Here is a 25,062-nt window from a genome sequence, read left to right on the forward strand (position 1 = left end):
TAATTAATTATAAACTGTGGAATTTGCAGGTTGAATTATGTTCTGTACTACACACTATCATAAGTCAGTGTTATTCACAGGTTAGTAAGATGACTGTCTTGGACCCTAAGGAGGTGTGAGTATTAATAGTATCAAAGTGATTTTGATACATCATTTGCACTGAGCCTGCATCAGAATGCCAGGTGGAGCTCTGTAGTAGCGCACTCACGTATTTGGTCCCGCTTTAAGCAGACGGTGCCACTTACTCAGCACAGTTTCTTGAATGCCCACGCACTGTTGGCTGCTTTCACAGGATATAATGAACAGATATGACTGCCTTATTACCGCAGAGGAAACTGTGGCCAAGGGAAGTGAGCTGAACTGCCCAGAATTCCAAAGCTAATAAATGTTGAAATTGGAATAGTAGATACAGGTCTTAAGGAAGGCATATGTAAACTGTATTTACTCTGAATCTAGTTTCATTAACATTTTTTTTAGAATTCTACTGTGAGATGATGGAACTTCTCATCTTGTCATGTCCATCACTGTGGTTCTCAGATCCTGGGTAGGGAACCTGTAGTGTGTAGGTACTCATGGAGTTTTTAAAAAATACAGATCCTAATTCACCCCAGATTCACAGAATTAAAATATGAGCATAGAACCTAGTGTGTATGTTCTGAAAAACTTTCCAGACGGTTCTGACATCTACCCTCGATTAAGGACACCATTTGAAAGCGAACACGGCAAATCTAAAGTTCCATTTTAAGGAATTTTTGGCCTGACTTGGGTTTCCATTGGCTCATTATTTGTGCAATATTTTAACAGCTCATTATTTGTGGACTTGGAAAGATAGATGTTAATGACTGGAAGGTAAACACCCGGTTAAAACACTGTACTCCAGACAGCAATGTTGTCAAGTGGTTCTGGAAGGCTGTGGAGTTCTTTGATGAAGAGCGACGAGCACGGTTGCTTCAGTTTGTGACCGGCTCATCCCGAGTGCCTCTGCAGGGCTTCAAGGCTTTACAAGGTAGGAGAGAGGGAGGCACAGACGATCTGGCATCTCGTCGTCAGGGGCAGGGGGTTAGTATTTGGTGTATGCAGATGGTGTACACACGTGCTTATAAACAGATTCTCTTTTCACTCTGGTTCTTATCTGTAACTCTCGTGTCTTGATACCTTCTTCTCCTTCCTTTGTTCCCTCCCAAGAGCCTTTCCCGCTGGGTTCTCTGTGGTTGTAGTGAGTGCCGCATGTCAGGGGCGTGTGTGCCGATGCTCTGCCTTTCTGGACACCTTGCTTTAAAATGCTGCTGCCCATTCCTCTAGGGAAGCCTGTCTGCTTACATGTTCACATCTCAGCCTGGCAAGCGTTTACCCACTTGGGAGGCCTCTCCCCTCTGCTTTTTTAATCTTTTAATAGAGGCAGCATGAGTCGTGGAAGCCATTTGTCTGATCAGAGCACTTGTAGTTAATGCATGGCATCAGACCATCTCACAGCCATATTCCATTTTTAAGAATTGTTTTCCATGGAAGAGCTGTTCAGGTGGGGGATGAGTTGGGATATTGCTAGTGATCGTGGTGCTTCACTGGGTGGCAGTGTTCCTTTACCTCTGAAGCTCTTCATTTTTAAAACTGCTGCTGCTGCTGGTGACTGAGGGTGTAGGAAGCAAGACTGGTACATGACTCCACAGAGCTGCGTACAGTCTGTGTGTCTGAATTCCGTGGGGGAAAACAGACTTGAGTCATGTCTGCATTCCCTATGTGGAGAACTCGTTACCAGCAGACTGCCCAGATGCATGAAGTGAAGTTGTATTTCTGCAAACTCTTTATTCTCTAGACTGCTGATCTTTTGCTCTGTGCGACGTCTGAGGAGTGAAACCTAAATTTGCATTATGCTGTCATCTTTTTGAGTATGTGCTGGATCTTAGATTAGCCCCTTTAGGACAATGATTGTCCATAGAAGATAGAAGTTGGCAAAAGGTTTCAATCCTGAACTTTTTCTTAAATCGAAAGGCTAGCAGATCAAGGAATCAGCTTGTTATCCAAGGCAGGTTCCAGCTTTTAAAACCCAGATTCTTTCCCTGGGCCTTTTGGCAGCTGTATGGAGTCACCAGTCCTCCCTTAGCCCTAGACCCTATGGTTTATGTACCAGTTTTATTCTGAGATTTTGAAGACTGACACATGTGCCCACAGTGATCTGACCCACATTGGCTCCCTCTGCAGGTGCCGCAGGTCCACGGCTTTTCACCATACACCAGATCGATGCTTGCACTAACAACCTGCCCAAAGCCCACACTTGGTGAGTTACTTCAGTAGCTTTTTCCCCTCATGCCAGGTATATAGGTGTTAAGTTTCAAACAGATTTGACATTTTATTTGTTGTTCTTTTTACTGAATGGACCCTTAAAAGAGTTGCTTATCATTCCTTTTAAGTGGATTAAGATTATCCAAAAATGGGTAGGAAAATCCCTTTGGGTGGTTTTCAAGTAAATCTCAACTTGAGAGGAATGTAGCCTCTTTCTTGTAGTTTTCTGTGTGACACAGAGTGATATGGCTGTATTAGTTTAGTGTAAACTAATACACACGTGGCAGTCAGTTGCCCTGTTTTGAATGAACTGTGATTTGCTTATTTACAGCTTCAATCGAATAGACATTCCGCCCTATGAAAGCTATGAAAAGTTATATGAAAAGCTGCTAACAGCCATCGAAGAAACGTGTGGATTTGCTGTGGAATGACAACTTCAAGGATTTACCCAGGACTCTATTTATAGCCTGAGGGACAGACAGCCTCCTTTCAGCAGAGTTTCAAGAAATGCTGAAATACAGGAAAACGCCCCCCCGCCCCAACCCCCCCTTTAAAACATTTTAGGACACTGTGAGGGGAAGGACAATTTTGAAATTCCTTTTCAAGGAAAAAAAGAGGTCTTTGTGCTTTGCCATGAGGCCACATTCAGCTGCTATTTAAAATTAATATCTTGAACCTAAAGAATGCTGACTTTTCCTACATTTCCAGAGTTAGGCAGTATTCTACACTTAAAGACTACTACTATTTTTATAAAAGGTAATCTATTCAAATCACTTCACAGATTTCAAGTCTATCAAACATCAAGACAACTTCAGCAGTCGGTACAAGTCACATTTCATTTTGAATACATGATTTTGAACAGCTCCTGTACTTGCTCTTTGTAAAAAATAAAATAAAATAAAATTATTTTGAATTATTCTACCTTTGTAAACAATTGGCTACAAAAGAATCTTTAAAAAAAAAATTAAGCCATTTACACGTTTAATTGCATTTTTCTATAGCAAAGCATTATATTTTAGAAGCATTATATGTTTCAACCTAGCCTAAGTGAGTCTTTTTTATATCTTTCAAGCACGAATTCTCTGGAATACAGCTATATAATTTTGGTTGTCAAGTTCCTAATGCAACCATTTAGTCTGAACTTAGTAGCTTATTTGCTACAATAAAATGATGCATTCAGGGGCTCCCTGTTATTTAAGAGACTTTAAAACAGAAACCTTAATTTTTTATCTTGAATGAGTATGATCAGGTATTTTGGATTTACTTTGCATCTTAAATGGAAATACTGCATTTTTATAGCTACTCAGATCACATGGATGAGATGGGATTTTCATTCTGTTACTGGGTCAGCTTATCTTTGATATATATATATACACACACACACACACACACACAATTTCTGTAAACCAAAGTCTCCTATGACAAGTGCACCTAATTCATATTATAATTATGGTAAGTTTCTATCAAGTAAACCATCCTGAATCTCTGTTTAGCTGCTCATATCTTAATCAGTTAAAATTATGAAAAAGGAAAAACTCTGCTCGAAAGATTATTTAGCAAAGCTTAGAAAACTTTTACCTAACAAAATGAAGTGGGGGTGGTGGGGCAGGAGATGTCATTACTAAAAACAAAAACCAAAAAGTGGTTCTAACTCTCATACAGTCAGTCTGAAGAGTAATTTTGGAGGTAAGGGAATCTCGGTTCCCTTGGTGTTGAAGATGAGCATTTGATTTTGAAACATCCAGACTCAGCTTTCAAGGTGCGTGGCATGTTGCATGATCCAGAGGGCAACCAGAATTCTGGAGTGAGAGCCTGGAAAAATCTGAAGTCATGAGTGGTTTTTTAAATTCAGCCGTCAGAAATCTGCACTATTCTGTTTTTTACATTGATGTGAAATCAAGCATAGCAAATTTTGATGAAAGCTTTGTTTAAATTTTGCAGCTTAATTATCAAGTGAATCAGCCCTTTGTGTTCTTTGATTTGATGGACTGGTCTCAGCCTGTGTTCTTGGAGACAAGGGCTTCCTCAGAGGTGCCTCAGAAGTCATGGTTAAGAGAGGAGGGACAAAGAGAGGGCGAAGAAAGGCCGAGTTGGTATTTGAACAGAGGCCTCGAACTCCCCATCCTCTTTTAGCCAGAACAGCTCTGATTTTTCTTTTATATATATATATATATATAGGAATTTCACGTAAGGTTTCAGAGACTAGGAGGGGTGGGGGGATGGGTAGAATACAAGAGGTGGAAAACTTGCTGCTTAAAAAAAAGTTGAGAACTACTCCTGCAGCTTCTATATATTTATTTCATTCAGCCAGATTCGACAGCCACACGCAAGCTGGTTTAGTCGTAACTGTGTAGTGGAGATGCGCTTATGCTGAGCTGTTTCTTCCTGCTTTGTTTTCTTACTGCATTCTTAGTTGTACCGGAGAACATCTTGAAATGCCGTTTGATTATCAGTAGTTTTCAGCTTTCACAATAATACCTTATTGGTTGCAGGTCCATCTTTTATATTAAAGCACTGCGCAGTGTAATTGTGCCTATTATCTTTCAGTAAAAGTGAGTGCATGATGAACACTTCAGAGAAACTGTAACTGACAGATGAAGTAATAATGAAATGCTACTCTCAAAATAATGTACAAAATAGAGCAGGCAAATACCATCGCTTTTTGAGTGCCTTTTTAACTTTATGACTTAATAGAGCTTTAAAAGAAACAAACTCCCCTCCCTTACAGTCTATGGTATCACCAACATAATTTATAAAAACATGATTTAGATTTCATTTTCAAAGTCACGTTACCTGATTACTTCTAAACAGGTGCTAAGCAAACAAAACCCCCTAACGAATCATTGAACCTTGGACTTGCACCTCATGTTTAATGTGAATATTTATTTCCACATGTCCCTCTTAGCTGGGTTTTTTCTAATCCTTCCTCTAGTTGTGTTATTCCAGATACGCGATGTCGTGTTTCCATACATTGCCTCTGCATCATGAATGCTTAATGATGAACAGTGGTTACTTTGTAGAGCTCATATGCAGTACAGAGGTGAGTTTGTTTCAGAGGGTCTTACTTCTTTGGTGTAAAGAGTTTTAAATAGCGCTGTGTATAGTGTACATTTTGTTTTTGCACATAGTTTGTTGCCCTGAATGGGTTTTATTTTTAACCAAGTCTTTTATTTTTCCCTTGTAATTACAGTCCAGAGCACAAGTTTCCCTTCCTTTAAATACAGTGTAATTTGCTTTATTTTATAACACTAAGTGTTGGCTTGAACTTCCGGTGCATTGAGCTGGCTGCATCGATGGGAGTCCGAGCTTGTTCCAGACGTCCTGACAGTTTGATAGAGCAGCTCCTCCTGCTTGTCTTTAGGCTGCAGCAGTCAATGGCTGCCATTTGTGGTATTTAATGTACTTACGTTAGAATGATGGTTGTACCAAATGCTGAGTTGTTCTGTTTCTAGATGTAATTAGTTCACTTATTGTAATATTCTTCTTCTCTCAAACTGACTTTAAAAACAAAGTTTTATCATTTTCATTGTATGTGTATTTATTACAGAGTGTTTTAGCTTTGATATTCTTTGTATTTTCACTCAGTTGTTACATGAGCTTTATCAATAACATCTGTATAAGTGGTTTTTAAAAGGTAACCGTGTATGTGTCCACGCCGAAGCTGAGCAATAAATGAATGCTGTCTGCACTGTCACAGCATCCAAGTTTCTAAAGAATATTGAGTTGATAATGCATTGTTTTTAAGAACTTTGGCTCTATCGAGAGCGACTACATACAGACCATAAAATGTTAAGTTTAAGAAGATTCATGGGCCTTCCTGAGTTGATGTCTTTGTCATGTGGTAGAGCCTGAGGGCTCGGGACCCCTTCTGTGTCAGGTCTGGCAGGGAAGCTGCTCGTTTTCTCCTGCGGTGGCGCAGCCTTAGTGGTCAGTGTGGCCAGCAACAGCTTTCCAGGCTCTGGAGGGCAGAGCTACGACCGGGCCCTCATTTGCTTCCTTGGTGTTGAGCAGTAAAATCCTCGAAAAGCAGCAATCAGTTACATTTTCCCAAGGAGCCATGGCTTTAAGGGTCGTAATTCACAGTTCTATAAACGTACTGAATTAAAGTCTAGCTATCTACATGGGTAGACAGAGAACTGGATGTTTTTTCATCCACAATAGTCTGTGTAAGTCGGCCACGCAGAGAGGCATGTCTTGGCGGGGCGAGGGGCTGGTGGTGCAGTGGAAGCAGTCCTGTATGAAAGTTCCCAGAGTGGGCATGGGGTCCATTTTTACATCCTTTTGAAATGTATCTGTTTTTGCTTTGCCTCATATTGCCAGTTTACTTGTTATGATCTAAAATTTATATATACTTTTTAGTACATTAAGAATTTTAGTAGTAGTATCATCTATAAATTACCTCAAAGTTTGAGTAATACGTGATGTTTTCCTGCCCTGTGGTGACCTGAAAGGTTTGTCTTTTTATTACAATGAAGGTTAACCTCAGCACCACCCACTGCATTTATTTGTACTTTATATCCCAAATGCTTTTGGTAGGATATGCACAGCGGAATGGAGCAGAGGTAATTACACAGAAAAAGGCTTAAAGGCCCATAATAATATTCTTAGCAAACTAGACAAGTCAGATTTTAAAGTTACATTTCATTAAAAGGTATGTACCTTAAACGTGGCTCGCTGTCCATTCAGCAAGCACCAGTCACGCTCCTACCACGTGTCCAGCTCTGCACCAGCTTTAGGGACACAGCTCTGGATGGTGGTTAAAAAAACGGAACTTCCAAACAAGTGTTTCTAGTGTCTGTCTCCGAAGCTATAGTGCAAACTGAGGTGCTCAGAACTCAAGAGTGTGTGCAGCAAATCAGTCAGTCAGTCATGATGGGAACATGACATTAATGACCTCACCTCAGCAAGACTTCAAATCCCTTTTGGTTTTTAAAAGTTGGTATTGTTCCCCTACTCCCTTTCCCCATGACATCTCAGATTCTAGCATACCTTTTGTGGATGTTTGAGCTGGGATTTATCTAGGTTATCAAAACAGTCTGAGCTGTAGTCAGACTGTAAGAGATTAAGAGTGTTTTATAAGCAAAGGAACTGTAGCGCCCTGAGGGGTGGGTTTTCCTCCTGCTGATCTAAGCTTTCATGCAGACTTCGCTGGCCCAGAAGAGTTGAGATGGAGAGCGCGTCACACTCAAACCTTGAGACCGCTCACTCTTCCCAAAGACGGTGACAGTGGAGAGCCCTCAAGACAGAAGGACAAAGTTCTGCTTTTTAATTCAGGTACAGTTGACACAGATGGTCGTTTCAGGTGTACCTGATGATTCGCTATCTGTCTATACTGTGAAATGGTCACAGTCCTAAGATCCATCGCCACAGTCGCAAATTTTTTTTTCCTTGTGATGAGAATTTTTAAGATCCCTTAGCAGCCTTCCAATATGCAATACATTATAGTAACTAGTCACCAGACTGTACATTACATCCCTATGACCTATTTTGTAAGTGAACGTCACTCAGTCGTGTCTGACTCTTTGAGACCTCATGGACTACACAGTCTGGAATTCTCCAGGCCACAATACTGGAGTGGGTAGCCATTCCCTTCTCCAGGGGATCTTCCCAACCGAGGGATCGAACCCAGGTCTCCCGCATTGCAGGTGGATTCTTTACCAGCTGAGCCACAAGGGAAGCCCTTATAACTTAAAGTTTATACCTTTTGGCCACCCTTCACCCATTTTTTTCCATTCCCCATCTCTGACAACCCCCAGTTTGAATCTACAAGCTCAGTTTTGAAGGGTGAGAAGGGTTTGTTTTTGTTTTAAATCGACACATAAGTGAGATCAGATGATATTTGTCTCTTATTTTACTTAGCATAATGCCCTCAAGGTTAATGATGTTGTGAAGGACAGGATTTCCTTTTTTTTTTTTTAAGCTGAATGACAGGATTTTTTTTAAGCTGATTATTTCAGTGTGTGTATATATGTACATTTTCTCTATCCATTCATCCATCGATGGACACGTAGGTTGTTTCTGTATTTTGGCTATTGCTTCAGTTGAACATGGGGGTGCAGATAATCTTTTCCAGTCAGTGTTTTCATTTTCTTCAAATAACTAACTAGAAGTGAAAGTGCTGGGTCATGGCAGTTCTGTTTTTAATTTCTTGAGGAACCTCCATAGTGGCTGCACCAGTTTACATCCCCACCAACAGTGCACCAAGGTTCTTTTTTCTCTACATAGTCACCAAAACTAACTTTTTGGCAGCAAAGTTATGAGATGATATCTCCTTGTGGTTTTGACTTGCATTTCCTTGGTGATCAGTAATGCTGAGCACCTGTTCATGAACCTGTTGACCCTCAGGTATCTTTGGGAAAAAATTATCTATTCAATTCCTCTGCCTATTTTATAACCAGATTGTTTGCTGCTGAGTTGTGTAAGTGCTTTATGTACTTTGGATATTAACCCCTTATCAGATGTCTGATTTGCAAATATTTTCCCCCATTCGGTGGTTGCCGTTTCATTTTGTTGATGGTTTTCTGTGCTGTGCAAAAGTTTTTCAGTTTGATTTAGTCTCACTTGTGCTTTTGGTGTCCAACCCAAAAAAGGAAAAAAATCATTGCCAAGACTGATGTCAGTGAGTTCACTGCCTTTTTCTTCTAGTTTTATGATTCCAGGTCTTACCATTCTTAATCCATTCTGAGTTAACTATTTGTGTATAGTAAAAACAGCGGCCTAGCATCATTCTTCGCATGTGGCTGTTCAGTTTTCCCAACATTATTTATTGAAGAGAATATCCTTTCCCCATTGTATATTCTTGGCTCACTTGTTACTGAATTGATTTTATATGGTGGTGGTGGTGTAGTTGCTAAGTTGTGTCTGACTCTTGTCTGTAGCCCACCAGGTTCCTGGGTCCATGGGATTGTTTGGGGCTCTCTAATTCTGCCCCATTAATTTATGTGCCTTTATGCTAATACCATATTGTTTTGAGTACTGCAGCTTTGTAATATAGTTTGATGTCAGGGAGCCTGATGCCGCCAGCTTTGTTCTTCAGAGGGCAGAGTTTTAAAGGCAGTTCAAATTTAGTGTATTTTTTAAGCTATGAAGAAACTGGCCATGTCCATCAAATTCTAGGTTAGTTTGAGTAGTCTGAAATTCCGTTCAACGTTTTCAGCATGTCTGGATTTAATCTAATAGATCACTCTGTAAGCTGCAGCTTAAACCCCAATTTTGGAATTCCTTCTGTTTATGCCATTTCTCTTAATGATCGCTGTCTTCTGTCGGCCCTGCCTATCTCATTCTCCTGTTGCAGACTCTCCCTGTTTTCAATCCCCCGACACCCTTAATTCTTTCACTAAAGGCTCTATCCTCCTGCCTTACTTAGAGGTTTCCTTTTCCTTTCTACATTTTATAGGAGAGGCAGCTAATTCTCCAGTGTCCCACATACAAAGCTAAACATACACAGTTATTTAAAAAAAAATTCTCATTACCAGTTTAAAAAAAATCTGAGGTAACAGATTTTAACTACACTTGTAATCATTTCACAATATGTACATTTATCAAATCATTGATATATGAAATTGTATAAATTTAAGGTATTGTATAAATTTAAGATATGTATCAATTGTATCTCATTAAAAGAGGAGAGACTCTTCATCACCTGTTTCCCCAAACCCGTCTTACTTTCCAGAAGCTGCTACTCCTAAACCTTCTGTCAGCACTTCTGGTATTTCCGCATTTCCAGATGATGTGGTTAATAGTGCTCTTCATTACTTTTAGACAGTTTGATTTGGGTAGGGGGCAGAGGGAATGAAGTAGGATATTTATAGATTTAGTTCTCACACAAACCACCTCATTCTGTAACACCTCCTCCCCCACCCCCACCCCCTACAGTTATAGTTAAATTATAGTTCTAAGTCACTTTTCCGGAGAAGGCAATGGCACCCCACTCCAGTACTTTTGCCTGGAAAATCCCATGGACGGAGGAGCCTGGAGGGCTGGCAGTCCATGGGGTCACTAGAGTAGGAAATGACTGAGCGACTTCACTTTCACTTTTCACTTTCATGCATTGCAGAAGGAAATGGCAACCCACTCCATTGTTCTTGCCTGGAGAATCCCAGGGACGGGGAAGCCTGGTGGGCTGCCGTCTATGGGGTCGCACAGAGTCGGACACGACTGAAGCGACTTAGCAGCAAGTCACTTTTCAAATGTGTGACCATAAGCTTTCCCTGGGTGGTTCTGGGCAAACTGGCTTCACATATAATCCCCTCTCCACAGGTACTTGGATAGCAAGACCTTCCACTGAGTAAAGTTACCGCTTCATAAATTTGCATTCTACTTTTCAAAAATGCACTGGCATCTTTTGTTTCCTATTGTTTGACCTTTGCTTAGCAGTCCCATCCCTTTCTTGGTAAATTCCCTCACCTGTTCTTTTTTGTTATTCCCAGTTACTTAGTCTGGTAAAGAGCTAGCAGAACTAACTTAAGAGTCCTAAAGCATTAAAAGGAAAAAAGAAAAATTAAAACAAGCATAATGATGCCTGTATAACAAATTCGAACAGTATATTATGCAGTGAGTTAATAATCTACACCTGGGGACTGTTCTTCCAGACCTTGGTGGTTTAGTTGCTAAGGTGTTTTTGACTCGGAAACTCCATGAACAAGTATGTGTAGCCCACTAGGGTTCTCTGTCCATGGGAATTCCCCAGGCAAGAGTACTGGACCAGGTTGCCATTTCCTTCTCCAGGGGATCTTGCTGATCCAGGGATCGAACTTCTGCATTGCAGCTAGTCTCCTGCTTTGCAGGTGGCTGTTTCACTGAGTGAGCCATAGAGGCCACCCTCTATCTATGCTGTATTGACTACACTGCATTGTACCCACTCATACCACAGCTTTTTAAAGATTTGCTCATTTTATTTAAGGATATAGCATGTATATCTAGCTAGATGTTATTTTTCTCTAACAGTTTTAGAACTTATGTTCTAGCTCTTGTGCATTTCCCGAATCCTGTCCATTCACCTGCACTGACTGTCACAATATATATATTGCAGCTCTCTGCATGTCTCTCCTCATGATGCTCTAAACTTGGCTATCCAGGGAACTCCTGCCTGCCTAGAGGCCCCACCCTGTCAGCTGTCATTCCAAAAGGGCAGCACGTGGGACCAGAGCATTGGGTTCAGCTGCTGCTCTTCTCTCCAAGGTAAGCAGATCCCACCCTACCATGGCCAGCTGGCCTCCCTGGGCCTCTATCCTTGTCCATATATTCCTCTCTATATACACCCTAATGGGAGCCTCTCTTCTCCCTTCCAATCCTCTTCTGGTGCCCTCTGCCATTCTCTGGCTTTGATTAGCAAAGTTCCCATTTCCTCAACTGCTCTAAAGTCTCCCCGCCCCTCCTGGCCTTTACTGAAGCCCTCCTATTCAGGAAGGACATCACCCTGAGCGAGTTCTCCTTCTTCCTCCTCTGCTCTCCCCAGAAACAGGGTTGGTGTACTCCTTCCCACCTGCAATCACGAGTGCTCTTTTGAACACAGATGGATAATCTTACACCTGTCACCCCTCCCAAATGACAGAGGCCATAATGCATAATTCTCATCTTCCAGCCTCCATGTGACAAAGTTACACAAACTTAACCATCGTATTTTTAAGGTTTTACCCTAAGACCCACCTCTAGTGACAAGCCCACACTTTATAGCTCTTTTCTGAATCAGAGATCTTTTTTTTTGGTCAAGTGCTGTTTTTGTTCACCTAAAGCAATAGGCTTCAGGAGCTTGCTGCTCAATTGAGGCTTGTTAATTGCTTTCATGCACCTCTTTTAAAGTTTTAGGTCAAATTCAAAGCAGGAAACTTTAAGAAAACAGTATTTATTTTATTTCATAAAGAGTACTAGTCAGTAAGTCATTCAGAAATGATTCTTCTGGTTTAGATTGTTTTACTGGCTCAGTTCTAGCTCTGCCCTGGTGAAGTCCACACTGAGGAAGCCTGGCATCATAGGAAGGGATTTTTACTGTACTGAAAGGAGGCCAAATGAAGCCGACATTTGAAGCGCTCAGCTTCCAATTCCCGGAAAAAAGCGTCGTCGTCGCCCTGTGTTATCATGTACTGCAGTTGTTGAATTTCCTTCTCCATCTTAGATCTCAGCTCCCTCTTCACCTTATATAACATCTAAAAGAGAATTCATGTCATCTTGCTAGTCACAACACGATCCAGGCCCTCATCTATTTTTATTCCCTCTCTACTTTCCTACTCATTAAGCTTCTGCAGTAATTTTAATAGTTTAGCAGCAGCTCTCACAGAGATCTGAACAGGTCAAGTTAAAATCACAGAATACAGGTTTTGAATCGTTGACAGATCTTACTAGTATCCTCTCCACTTCTATTTCTTAAAAATGTAAATAAATGATTTCTATCTTGTTAATTATTACCTGGGCCTGTGATTTCTCTCTGGCTTTGAGCTCTTGACGTTCCTGTGATATGGCTTCTGCCAGCAATGAAAACTGTTTACAGGGAAGAAAAAAAAACAAACCTTGTATTTGTAGTCCAAATATGAACAATTATGTTTACAGGCTTAAAATCTTTAATGAAAATCAGCAATACAGATTCTCTACTGTGGTCAAGCACTAGCTAATTTTAAATTTCAGTCTAACCTGTGTAGTGACAAGTTCTGAATTAACACAGACTCGTGACACCAGGGGGTCAAGATCAAGCGCAGCAGAATGTAAACTAGCAGCGGTGAACCCACCTGGTCTTTATAGTAGTTCTCCATTGAGTCCAGTTCATTCTGGTGCTGTCTCTTTTGTTCATCTCGCTTTTCTTTGGCATAGTTTCTTAGGTCTCGTAACCTTTGCTTTTGAATTTGTAAACCTTCTTCAAACAGTTTCTTAAATATCTGTTAATTATTTAAGTCAGAAAAAGTTATGCGGAGTTTTCATGAAGGAATAAAATTTTGCCCAACTAGAGGTATGCATACTGACTGTATTTCACAAAGTTTTTGAAATATTAGCAAATACTACTTTAATACTCTACTATATGGCTATCACATTTTGTTAATTCACCAGCTGATGGACATTGGTAGTGTTTCCTCTTTTTGTCTGTTATAAATAGGGCTGTTACAGTAGGAACACCTGTGTATAGTTACCTAGGGGTGAAAGTGCTGGATCATGTTTAACCTTTTGAGGAGCTGCCAGACTGTATTCCAAAGTGGTTGCACCGTTTTATAACCCCACCAGCTCTGCATCTGTGTTCCAACTTCTACATCCTTGCCAATACTTTACTTTAGCCATCTTTATGGGTGAGAGTTTGTCACTGTTGTTCTGATTTGTATTCCTTCAATGACTAATGATGTTCAGCATCTTTTCCTGTGTCCCAAAGGTTCTTTGCTGCAGCCATATATACAGGAAAATAACCCCAGAGCAGAAGTAAATGCTGCATGTCCACTTGTGCACAGCTGAGGGCCACGTCATTATTATCTAGGCCACAGATAAACAGTTGTTCAAAGGATTTGGATATGCCCACTTGTCCTCCACTGATTAGTAAGAATTCTTGACCAAAGTACAGCCATGCATTCATTAGTCGGTGGTATTACCTTAGTGTGAAGTCATTAAACCTCTCGAAGCCTAAGTATCCTCTAGAAATGAGGATAGCAGTATGACTCCCTTCAGAGTATTTAGTCCCATGAAGTAGAATTACCGTAATGTTTTACTCTAGAGATGAATATTGCTAGTTCGGAATCACAAGCTTGATAAGGATGAAATAGCAAGTATCCTGTGGAAAGATCTCACAGCATACCTATCCATTATTTTCCTGATTTTGAGTAGAATCTGAGGTCATGTAATCACACCTTAAGTTCCTGTCTCTTAGAACATGTTCCCAGCCCCCTAATGCAGTCATCCTGGAAAAATACCGACACACAGGAGGTCAGAGAGAATTAAGACGTCACATTAAGATAAGCACAGTAGAGAAATTCAGATGACTAACAGGCACATGAAAAGATGCTCAACCTCACTAATTATTAGAGAAATGCAAATCAAAACAATGAAGTATCACTTCACACCAGCCAGAATGTCCATCATTAAAAAGTCTACAAATGCTGGGGAGGGTGTGGAGAAAAGGGAATCCTCCTACACTGTTGGTGGGAATATAAGCTGGTGAAGCCACTATGGAAAACAATATGGAACTTCCTCAGAAAACTAAAAATAGAATTACCATCTGATCCAGCAATCCTGTTCCTGGGCATATATCTGTACAAACCTATAATTTGAAAAGATACATGCACCCTGATGTTCATAGCAGCACTGTTCACCATAGCCAAGACACAGCAACAACTTAAACGTCCATCAGCAGATGAATGGATGGACACAGAAGATGTGGGACATATATGCAATGGAACATTACTCAGTCAAAAAAAGAACAAAATAATGCCATTTGCAGCAACACAGAGGCAACTAGAGATTATCTTACAAAGTAAGAGAAAGACAAATACCATATAATATCGCTTATACGTGGAATCTAAAATATGACAAGTGAACCCATCTACCAAACAAACAATAGGGGTGGAGAAAACAGACTGGCGGCTGCCAAAGGGGAGAGGGTTGAGGGGGCAGGATGCAGCGGCTCAGCTGGGGTTAACAGGTGCCAACTTTCATATAGAGAATGGATAAACAACAGGGACCTACTGTATGGGATATTTGTCAATATCCTTTGACAAACCATAATGGAAAAGAATGGATGTATGACGGAGTCATTGCTGTAAAGCAGTAATTAACACAACTATACTTCAAGTGTAAATCAACTACACTTTGATTTTAAAAGTAGTAGTAGAGACCGAGAATACACTGGGACACACTATGGCAGTAATAAAATGAGGTGCGAACAAGTCTGAACTCAGACTTGCATTCAAATTAGGACAAGAGTCGCAATGAAGGTGGTTCAAAAACGTAACAGACAAAATTTATCTTTTTAATTGGACTGGACAGAAAAGCCATAGTTACCATTTCTTCCCGGCTCCTCATTCTCATCATTTTTGAACGCAACTGAACTCTATAATCATCATAATATTTTCGGGCACGAACAATCTGCTGTCGATTTTCTTTTATCTTTGATTGGGTCAATTTCTGCCTATGAATTCGGTCCTTGAAGTCTTGCTAAGGGAAAGGAAAAAGAGGTAAGGACAAGAGGAAGACAGACTCCGATGTTCTCATCTGCCCTGTTCCCCATCACGATGTCTTCAGGCAGCAAGCTGGCTATGGAGGGCCCGTGGTCTGCTGGCTGGGCAGTGTGTGTGGCCCCCAGAAGCCTTCCAGTCTTTGTTGGTAGGTTCATCATGGGAGTCGGAAGAGCTGCCCCACAGCCCAGTGGTTAAGATGCTGTGCTCCCCCTGCAGGGGGCATGGGCCCCACCCCTGGTGGGGAAGTAAGATCCCGCATGCCATTTGTGTAGCCCAAAGAGCGGAAAAAGAAGAGCCGTCTCCACTGAGCCCCTCTCAAACGAGAATCTCATCTCCCTGTTCCTCCAGGAGGTCACCTAAGTAACACCCAGATGCCCACTTAAAAGGAGTAGAAAACTGGCACTCTAAAAAGATGCAAAACTAAGGAAATCAGGTGATATCTTAGCAAAGTAGGATGAAATGAAGTCATGAAGGAAAAGCCTTCTAACTACCTGTCCAGACACGTGTTTTCTTCTCCCCAGCACCAGAGTCCCACATGCAATTCCTGATGCTTCCCCTTCCTTCTCAGGAACTGTTGAGAGTTTCAGTTCTCACTCCTTGTTTCTACTGGAGAAGGAAATGGCAACCCACTCCAGTGTTCTTGCCTGGAGAATCCCAGGGACGGGAGCCTGGTGGGCTGCCGTTTATGGGGTCAGACACAGAGTCAGACACGACTTACGTGACTTAGCAGCAGCTTGTCTCTATACTCAGTCTCTTCCTCTGGCTTATTAATGTCTTTGATCTCTGTCCTCTCCCTTCATGATACTTAAGAGGATAACATTATACTGTATGCGATTGTTAGCCCAAATTATAATGGAGGCATAAATAACCTCAACTTTCTATTTGGGACCTGAGAAACAAGGGAGAGGACCAAAAAAGCCACTTGAGTTAACCACCTGGTACCCTGAAGGGGCTCATAGGTAGAGACAGACCTGGATTAAAATCTAGCCTTGCCCTTGCTGATTATGGTGAGACTGAGGGCAAGTTAACATTTCAAAACGTCAGGTTTTTCATTTCATAGAAAACATCTCCATTGTGTTACTACCGAGACACTGTATAGGGAGGGAAGTTCAGGAGGGAGGTTCAAGACGGAGGGGACATATGTATACCTATAGCTAATTCATGTTGATATTTGGCAGAAAAGAGCAAAATTCTGTCAAGCAATTACCCTCCAATTAAAAAATAAATAAGAAAAAATAAAACCGTGTTTATGAAGCACCTAGCACCTTACCCTCACATCAATGTTGGTTAAAGACCTAAATGCTTCCACAGGCAAATGCTGGAGGTGAGTCAGTAGGGATACTGCCCAGCTAGTACAAATAAAAGTAATTAATATAACTTACAAATTCAAAGATATAATACCCAGTTTGCTCTTGACATACCAGTCTCTTGTTATGTTCATATTCTTTCTTGATAAGCGCAGTAAGGAGGTCATGCCTTCTCAAGGCTTCTTCTATCTTTAAGTGGGATGGAAGAGAAGGAAGTTAATAATTCTATTCACTAGATTATCAAGGATAAGCTCTGCCTCTTTTTGCTTTATATTTCTATGCTTAATTGACAGTTATCTTACTTCATCCTGGAGTTTCTTCTTTGATCGATTTTCTCTATATGCATCTTTTTTAAGTTGTTCAACCTGTGCGATTTGCTGTTTCCACATTTTGCTTAGTGTTTGGCCAGAAACATAGAGAAATGGAAACTGCTCCAGCATTAGGGGCAGGAGACTGTGTTCATTCACTTTCACTGTGAGGTAAAAAAAAATTTTTAATCTGAGAAACTTGCTGACAGCTTTTAAGAAGAAACCTCATTCAACCTTCAGTCAAAGCTTATCTACGTGATATGGCTCTGAGCCTGCAAAGAACAAGTCTAAAAGTATGTTATTACTTTTGCATTCCTTTTCTGATTGGGACAAGCCAACTAACTAGTAAGGATGAAAATAAGCTCAACATTTCTGACTGAGGACATGCTGGTCTTGTGAAGTCCGTCCTAACTGCTCAGCTGACTCAGTGCCTGGGGTGGATGCTCTGTGTGTGGTCAAACAGACTCTCCAACCCTCCCAGGAGGGAAAGTCTGTGTCTAATAGGATGTAGTTAGAAGGTCAGTGGTCTTTGAAACTGCACCTCGGTGCCAACTGTCAATATACAGGAGCTGGATAGGCTCTCTGCTTGCTTTGGAGCATCCCTTTGGTTCTACCAACTTCCCAGAAACAAAGAAAAGGCAGCCAGCACTTAGTGAACAGAGAGAGCTGAAGCTGGAACAGCAGGTCATAGCCAGTGCATTCCTCTGTGCCAATGTATTGGCATATACTTAAGAGTTTTAAAGAAATGGCTCATTTAAGAGTTTTATCTCTCTTTATAGAAATTTAGCATACAGCAGTGGCAGAAGAGGGCACTTTGTCCAGCTCACTGGTAGATGTTAGTTTTCAGTGCTGTGTCCTTGGCAGGCAGTGTGCACTTTCAAAGCATGCCAGTTTTCCATAAAGTACAATTTTGTGGTTCTTACTTGGAACTGCTTTATTTGGCTTTGGCAAGCCACCTCTTGGACTTGGAGTTGTGGTTTTTCTAGAGTAAATCTTCCAGGGCTGGCTTCGTTTTGGAGTTCTTTTATGAACAGCTTCTCTGTATATTTTTTCCTTAGACAGGAAACAATAGAATGAGAAGTCTAATAGGTCTTTCATATATCATCTTAAATATTACGTATCAGCAAAAATAGTCAACATAATTCCCAACCAAACTACCTTACTTCAGACTTCTAAAATTTGGTTAGTCTTTACCTACTCTAAGTGAAATACCTCTTTAGTTTCTGGCATCCTGTGGAGTTTGAAAAAGCACTGAATCTTATTCAAGTTTCATAGTTGCCATAGTCCTACCCGCTAAATACAACAACTGACAATGTTCTGATGTGCTTGCTTCTTTGACAGGCTTTTCCATGTGGATTACAAAAGTTCTAAGACAATGTTTAGTTATAACCATACTGTATTCTATATCCTGGTTTGTGAACATTTTAGCATAAGCATTTTCTTCCATGCTTTCATTTAGCTTCTGTAACTCTTCTTTTGAAAGGCAATGAAAACTTATGCTTTGGGTTTGTTCCAACCAAGCTTAGAACTGGGATTTTCTGTCTTCTCTTACTCTCCCTCTTTAACTTCTCAGCCCAGACTGTCTTTAAAGCCTTGGTGAACTGATAAAACAATAGAAGCCCTTAAAACTGATGTAAGTTTCAGGCAGGCAGGAAAAAATACTAGTGTTTCTGGTACCACATTTTAGCAGCTTGGTTACCCTATGAATAAAAGAAAATCCACATCCATGAAATGAAATTCTGCTTTTTTCTAAGAGGCTAATGATTAAGGTTCTGTCGATTCTTTTTTCCTTTTAAAAAGATCATCTCTGTACTTTCCACTGATCTGATCAAATGGCATTTATTACAGTAGAGACTTTTACCCACTGTTTCCTCCTCGTCATTTATTCCTAGAGGTCCAATATTCTCTTGAACTTTATTTCTTCTTAGTTCCTTTTCAAATGCCTCGGTTATTGCCTACAGGGAAAGGCAGTATGATATTATAGTTATTAAAAACATACAAATGAAAATGAAGAAAAAAAAATCTACCTAAGACTGCCATTCGAATCACTTTTTTTAAAGTTCCTTTCAGGCTACTGATCAATAAACATATTATTTAACAGACACCTAACTGAGACATAAAACTTTACCTAATGTTGTTTTTTTGTTCCCACAGTTTATAATTATTTTGATACACCCTTGGATGGAAGTTACATGTTGAATTACATACTGAGTTAGTTTTCACCATTATAAAACATACGACAGCAAACAACTTAAGTGTTCTAAATTTATGTTACATTTCAAAATCACTATTCCACAGCAGAAAGTCTTCCTCAGTAATCATACATTCATTCTCCTGTTGACCCCTAACCACCTCCTTTCATTCCTGTCTTGGGGATTTTCATCCCATCTGTAACTCAAATGGTCTGTCACATTTAACCCACCTCAAGTTCTCTTTATTTCTAAACCTCTCTCTGAAAATATCAGTCTACACTGATACACTTTCTTAATCCACTGGAGCCCTGGGCTATATATGGTTAGTTTTGTTAGAGTTTCAGGAGTACAAGTTTTATAATGGGGGACCATAAAAGCCATGTCACATGATTTTGTCATCCACTCAGCTCAAGAATCCTAAATGCATTTTATGCCTTTCATCAACAGCATATTCACTGTAGCATCCTGCTGAGGGTAAATAATGGTAATACCTGCTGCCTAGTAACAGTCAAGAGATGGGATATACCTTTGCTTGAAATCGGCGGACATCTGTTTCTTTTGGTTTTCGCTGCTTTTTTCTCTCCATCGGGAATTGTTTGTTTTTGTTAACTGGAGATGGAGAGAGTGAATGAGATCTGGAGGATGCCTTTCTATGCACGGCAAGTCCTGCAACACAAGAGACACGTACCGTGAGTTTCTGAGAGCCAGAAATGTTAAGCTGGCACCAAACAGTTGATTTTTTACCAAATCCAGAGAGACTGTGAATATGCTGAATGTACTCTCCTCTAAGTAACTTCTATTTGTATGTTAATCATACCAAGCAGACAGACAAATGCACATAAATACGTACTCAAAATGTTTCAAAGATGTACTGAGTTTCTATATTCACTTTTGGGTTGAAAATGGAGCAACATGTGGGATGCCTGCTGCACACAAAGGCCTGTACTTAGTAAGTACTCTTGGTAGTAGAGAGGGAAAAAAAGGTAAACCATAGCAATGTGTCCGCTAACCTTTTACCTATGTAGGTCCTGAGGAGGGGGATGTAAGTGTGTATGTATGTGTACACACATACACACACACACACCCCTTACCCTTATAAAGCAGCACCTTACACACAGAAGTTATTTAGCCTTTTTAAGCAGTCCTGTTGTTCCCTACTTAGTGATCCAGCCCCCATATTCCACACTGCCTGTGAGATCTAACAAATTATTTCCCTCCACAAACCTTTTTATGTCCCATTGTTTATAGATAAACTTAGGAATCTGCTAGTTGTGAAGAGGGGAATGCTGTGCCTTTTTGGAAAAGCGAATAATTCAATACAGCTCTGACATCAAGGAAATCTGCAAGGCTTGATAACTTTCTAAATAAATGTTTCCAGAGAAGTAACCTGTCCTCGAGCTCTTGTCTCTTTACTCTCTTCATTTAAATCTTTCAAGTTAAGTAAAACTAACTTGCACATACTCTCTTCATTTAAATCTTTCAAGTTAAGTAAAACTAACTTGCACAATCTATTTTAAGTGGTGTTTTAATAACATTTTTACTATGTTCACAATGTATTCTTTAGAAATTGAAGATCCAATAAACATAACATTTTAACTTACAATGTGTTTTCAAAATGGTATAACATGCACATTGCAGGATGAGGGTTCCTAGAGATTACCTAAGCCAAATCTCAGGGAAGAGAGGAAATAATCAAGACAAGGAAAAAGTATTCTTAAAGTTAAATAAAACACTGAAAAGTAAGTTCTGGATGAGAAATGGACTGTTTCTAGAGAAACAAGGGATGACCAAAGTAGATAAAAATGAATGCAGAATTTTAGTTGCTGGAAAATGGGATAATTATTTGAACAAGCAGTAGGAAGCATCTGCAACGATGTGGCAAACCGAAAACTGTCAGGCATTGCTCATGTAAATACAAATGTGTGCGGTCACTCTGGAGGGGAAGTTGGCAATGGTAAGAAAGTGTAAACCCTTGATCTACCAATTCTGGCAGATGTGGATCCTAGAGCAGCTTTTGCACATATTACAAGTTGTTCATTGCAGAACTGTTTGTAGTTATGAAATCTGGAAGCAAAAAAAATCCACATATACATAAATAAAAATACACACTCATATAAATGAGACACACTGTATGAAATCAGTGAAAAGTGTCACTTAGTCATGTCCGACTCTTCATGACCCTGTAGACTGTAGCCCGCCAGGATCCTCCGTCCGTGGAACTCTCCATGCAAGAATGCTGGAGTAGGTAGCCCTTCTCTTCTCCAGGGGATCTTCCCAACCCAGGGATTGAACCCACGCCTCCCACATTGCAGGCAAGGTTATTTACTGTCTGAGCCACTAGGGAAGCCCTGAGAATACTGGAGTGGGTAGCCATTCCCTTCTCCAGGGGATCTTCCCAACCCAGGGATCAAGCCTAGGTCTCTCCTGCATTGCAGGCAGATTCTTTACCGTCTTAGTCACCAAGGAAGCATGAACTCGGTTACACAGTAGTTATAATGAGTGAACCAGAAGTACGAACAGATTTCTAAAACAATGTTAACAGGAAAAAAAAAGTTGCAGAATAATATATATAGTATCTATGTAAATTTAAAAAAATAGCATATTTAGACAGGTAACACAATGCTGTTCAAGAAAAAAGGTGAAATGGGTATTTGCTATATGACTCAGGGAACTTAAACTGGGGCTCTATAACAACCTAGAGGGGTAGGATAGGGAGGGAGGTGGGAGGGAAGTTCAAGAGGGAGGAGACATATGTGTATCTATGGCTGACTCATGTTGATGTTTGGCAGAAACCAACATAATACTATAAAGCAATTATCCTTCAATTAAAACATTAAAAAAAATTTTTTTTAAGTAAAAAGACAGGGGTGAGAGGGTTCCAGTTCAAGATGGTAATATACAGGCTCCTGAATTCATCTCCTCCAGAGACACTAACATATACTACATATGGAATAATTTCCTCTGAAAAGAATCCAGACACTAGCTTAGTGACCCAAATGACAAAAAACCCACATCAAAAAGGGTTAGGGCACAACCTCAACTACCAGGAGCCATTAAGAATGAAGAGAGTGGCTTGGACAACCACAGAGATTTGAGAACCAACCAGGAGCTAGGGATGGGCTGAACGCTAAGAGTCCTCCTGTGCAAGATTACTCCTTCAGGACTGAGAGAGTGGCTGTTTTACATACTGCTCAGAAACCAACACAAAGTCAGGAAAATGAAGAAACAGTAGAATATGTTCCAAACAAAAGAACAAGATAAAATTCAAACAGATCTTGATGAAATGCATACAGGCTTTACCTGGCCTTGGCTTCTTCGGTCCATACTCCACAATGCCATCACTGTGCTGAGACAGTGTCTCATCATTTCCACTTCCCACCTCTTCATTTCCAATATTCTCTTCGGAGCCAGTCGTTTCTTTCATTCGATCACCCAGGGCACTTTTTAACATCTATCAAGAAAATTCTTTTTAACATCTGTTACTGATTTCAGCAGAATGCAAGTTGGAAGGATTAGATAAAACCTTTTAAAAGCTTTCTCTGATAATTAGGCACAGGTTCAGGCACAAGTTTTCAGACGCTTATGCAGAGTTTCTAAAGGATATATATCAGTGCCACAGACTATCAGTTCCAATAACCTTAAGAGTAAGTTATATAGGGACTTAATATATTTATTCAATGATATCTCCAAACTACAGTATTTTATTTTTGAAAATCAGAGCTCATCCAATTTTATATCAAAATGTCTTTAGTGACAAAGAGAAACAATACATATGCATCTAAATACATATGGTTTAATGTAATCATCTGTTATTTAATCAGAATTTGATAAAATTTGGATGAATATGTACCAAATCTGGTTATATCATAAAAGGCTAGGAGATAATTTCTCAGCCTATGTCCCATCTGCTTGATTTACAGATTTTCACAGTAACTAAGATAAAATTAACTTTCTAGTTCATTAAGCTTAGCTTTCACCTTAATTGGAAAATCACTTAAATGCTCACCAACTATGGCAATCTCAATACAGATAAGACAAAAAAATAAGACTTGCCGAATCTAGTTCAGAGAGGCGCTGAGATAGTTTCTCTGATACTGCATGTAATTCTTGTTCTGTTAACCTTTTTCCTGCCCTCTGGGAGAAAGGTGAATCCCAGGATGAGACTGCAGCTCTGTTTTCGTATCTGTAATAAAAAGTGATATGACATTTAAATAGACAAGTGTACATTACTCAGTTCAGAACAACTGTAATACATGCTTTGCCAAATATTTCATCCTGGCCTTCACAGCTCCATCTGGAGGGTATACGCTTAACTCTGCAAATCCCTTTGCAAACAACCTGTAAACACTGACGCCTGCAGTGCTCTTACCTTTCTTCTCTGGGAAGTTTCCTTGTCCTAGGGCCTTGGTCCCGAGCTGGATACACTTCCTGTTTGCTATCTTTAGACAACTTGGAAGTTAAGGAAACTCTATTGTCTGGTTCCTATTAAAAACAAAGGAGAATTTATTTGAAAAAGATACAGAGAAGACATAAAAAACAACATATTGTGTGTGATGGGAAGGGAGGACCTGTGATAGAAAGCTAGGTCCCTTTATTCTCCATGTTTTGCCTTTTTAAAAAACCCATTTGTCAAAACACTCTACTGATCACCAATGCCAAAGGAATGGAGCAATGTCTGTAAACTTGTCCTCAAAGAAAAAGCATGGCTCAGGATGTCATTCAAATATAAAGGCAAGTGAAGTGGTCTCAAATATGAAAATTTATAGAGGTTATGGCTACACCTGGACAGTGAAAAAATGATCAAATCACAAGTGGAAAGTATTAAAATCATTTTCTTTCATATGAAGGAGTCAACAGAAACTTCAAATAGGCAAAACCTCTAAAATATGAATATAAATTTAACATTTTAAACAATGTATATCTTAACTTTGGAGGGAATCTTATGGAAAATATTTCTTGTGGTTAAGAAACATTTCATGCTTAACTATCTCTTTAATTTCACTTCAGTATCTTTTTCTTCTATTAAAGTAAAATTAAATTTAATGCCTTTAAGTAAAAACTGTATTACAATCATATTTAAAAGAAACCTTTTTAAAACAAGTTAGTGTCCTTCTCAAGAACTGGTTCAAAATGATTATTTCCATTTAACTTCCACCCAGTAAAGAAAAAGGGTATTACCAACAACTCAGAAGCCCTTCCACCACCCCTGCAAGCCCCCTCAAAGTAACCACTAACCTATGATCCCTTTCTCTCTTTATCCGTTCACCCTCCGACCTAAACTGATGCTCAGAATGTTTAGAATGACAGTCACCTAATGCTAACTTACTTTTTTGGTACTGTTTCAATTTTTAATAATGACAGCATATCATTTTTTAAATATACCTACCCTTGGCATATACCTGAGTGCTCTTGTTGCTGGGAAAATAGGAACATGATGACTGTATAAAAAAGGCTTTTATTTTCAAAGAAAAGAGTAGAAGCAAATAGGCCAGAATGTTAATAGTAGTTCATGCTGGATTAATAGGAATATGGCTGAAAGACTATTTTTTAGACTTTCTGTTAAATAATTTCAATTATTAAATTAGATACATACAATATGGGTTCTGAAGCTAGAATGCCTGAATTCTAATCCTAATTCTGCAACTGCTGTGTGACCTCAGACAAGATTCTTAAACCCTGTATTTCAGTTTCCCCATAAGAAATAAAAATAGTACCTACTTCAGAGCTGTGTTGTAAGAAGTAATTTATCCAGTATTTGTAAAGTATGCAGAACTGGGCCTAATACAAATGAGCACTCGGTAAGTGTCGGCTCATCCTACTTCCCCTTTAT

General features: G+C 39.8%; 2 protein-coding genes across 6 annotated transcripts in view; one reads left to right on the forward strand and one right to left on the reverse strand.

Moving 5' to 3' along the window:
- SMURF2 (SMAD specific E3 ubiquitin protein ligase 2) overlaps positions 1 to 3,198 on the forward strand; it is a 113,900-nt gene extending 110,702 nt beyond the window's left edge. For both annotated transcript variants that reach the window (XM_006049446.3, XM_044938759.1), the window contains exons 17-19: positions 805 to 1,006; positions 2,200 to 2,275; positions 2,612 to 3,198. In XM_006049446.3, coding sequence (XP_006049508.1) covers positions 805 to 1,006; positions 2,200 to 2,275; positions 2,612 to 2,711 — 378 coding nt within the window. In that variant the 3' untranslated portion in view covers positions 2,712 to 3,198. The remainder of the gene's footprint in view (positions 1 to 804; positions 1,007 to 2,199; positions 2,276 to 2,611) is intronic.
- Positions 3,199 to 12,108: 8,910 nt separating this feature from the next.
- Positions 12,109 to 25,062, reverse strand: part of CEP95 (centrosomal protein 95) — a 37,432-nt gene continuing 24,478 nt past the window's right edge. For 3 of the 4 annotated variants that reach the window (XM_044938758.2, XM_006049444.4, XM_006049443.4), the window contains exons 9-20: positions 23,602 to 23,714; positions 23,286 to 23,415; positions 22,533 to 22,683; positions 19,759 to 19,898; positions 18,906 to 18,995; positions 17,964 to 18,093; positions 17,035 to 17,204; positions 16,847 to 16,921; positions 15,250 to 15,402; positions 13,002 to 13,148; positions 12,685 to 12,756; positions 12,109 to 12,425 (exon numbers count right to left, since the gene is read on the reverse strand). In XM_044938758.2, the coding sequence (XP_044794693.2) occupies positions 12,249 to 12,425; positions 12,685 to 12,756; positions 13,002 to 13,148; positions 15,250 to 15,402; positions 16,847 to 16,921; positions 17,035 to 17,204; positions 17,964 to 18,093; positions 18,906 to 18,995; positions 19,759 to 19,898; positions 22,533 to 22,683; positions 23,286 to 23,415; positions 23,602 to 23,714 (1,548 nt within the window). In that variant the 3' untranslated portion in view covers positions 12,109 to 12,248. Of the gene's footprint in view, positions 12,426 to 12,684; positions 12,757 to 13,001; positions 13,149 to 15,249; positions 15,403 to 15,916; positions 16,102 to 16,846; positions 16,922 to 17,034; positions 17,205 to 17,963; positions 18,094 to 18,905; positions 18,996 to 19,758; positions 19,899 to 22,532; positions 22,684 to 23,285; positions 23,416 to 23,601; positions 23,715 to 25,062 lie in introns of those variants that run through there. The other variant, XR_326749.4, reaches the window with a different exon arrangement.

Source organism: Bubalus bubalis, chromosome 3 (genome assembly GCF_019923935.1).
Source record: "Bubalus bubalis isolate 160015118507 breed Murrah chromosome 3, NDDB_SH_1, whole genome shotgun sequence".
Taxonomy (NCBI): domain Eukaryota; kingdom Metazoa; phylum Chordata; class Mammalia; order Artiodactyla; family Bovidae; genus Bubalus; species Bubalus bubalis.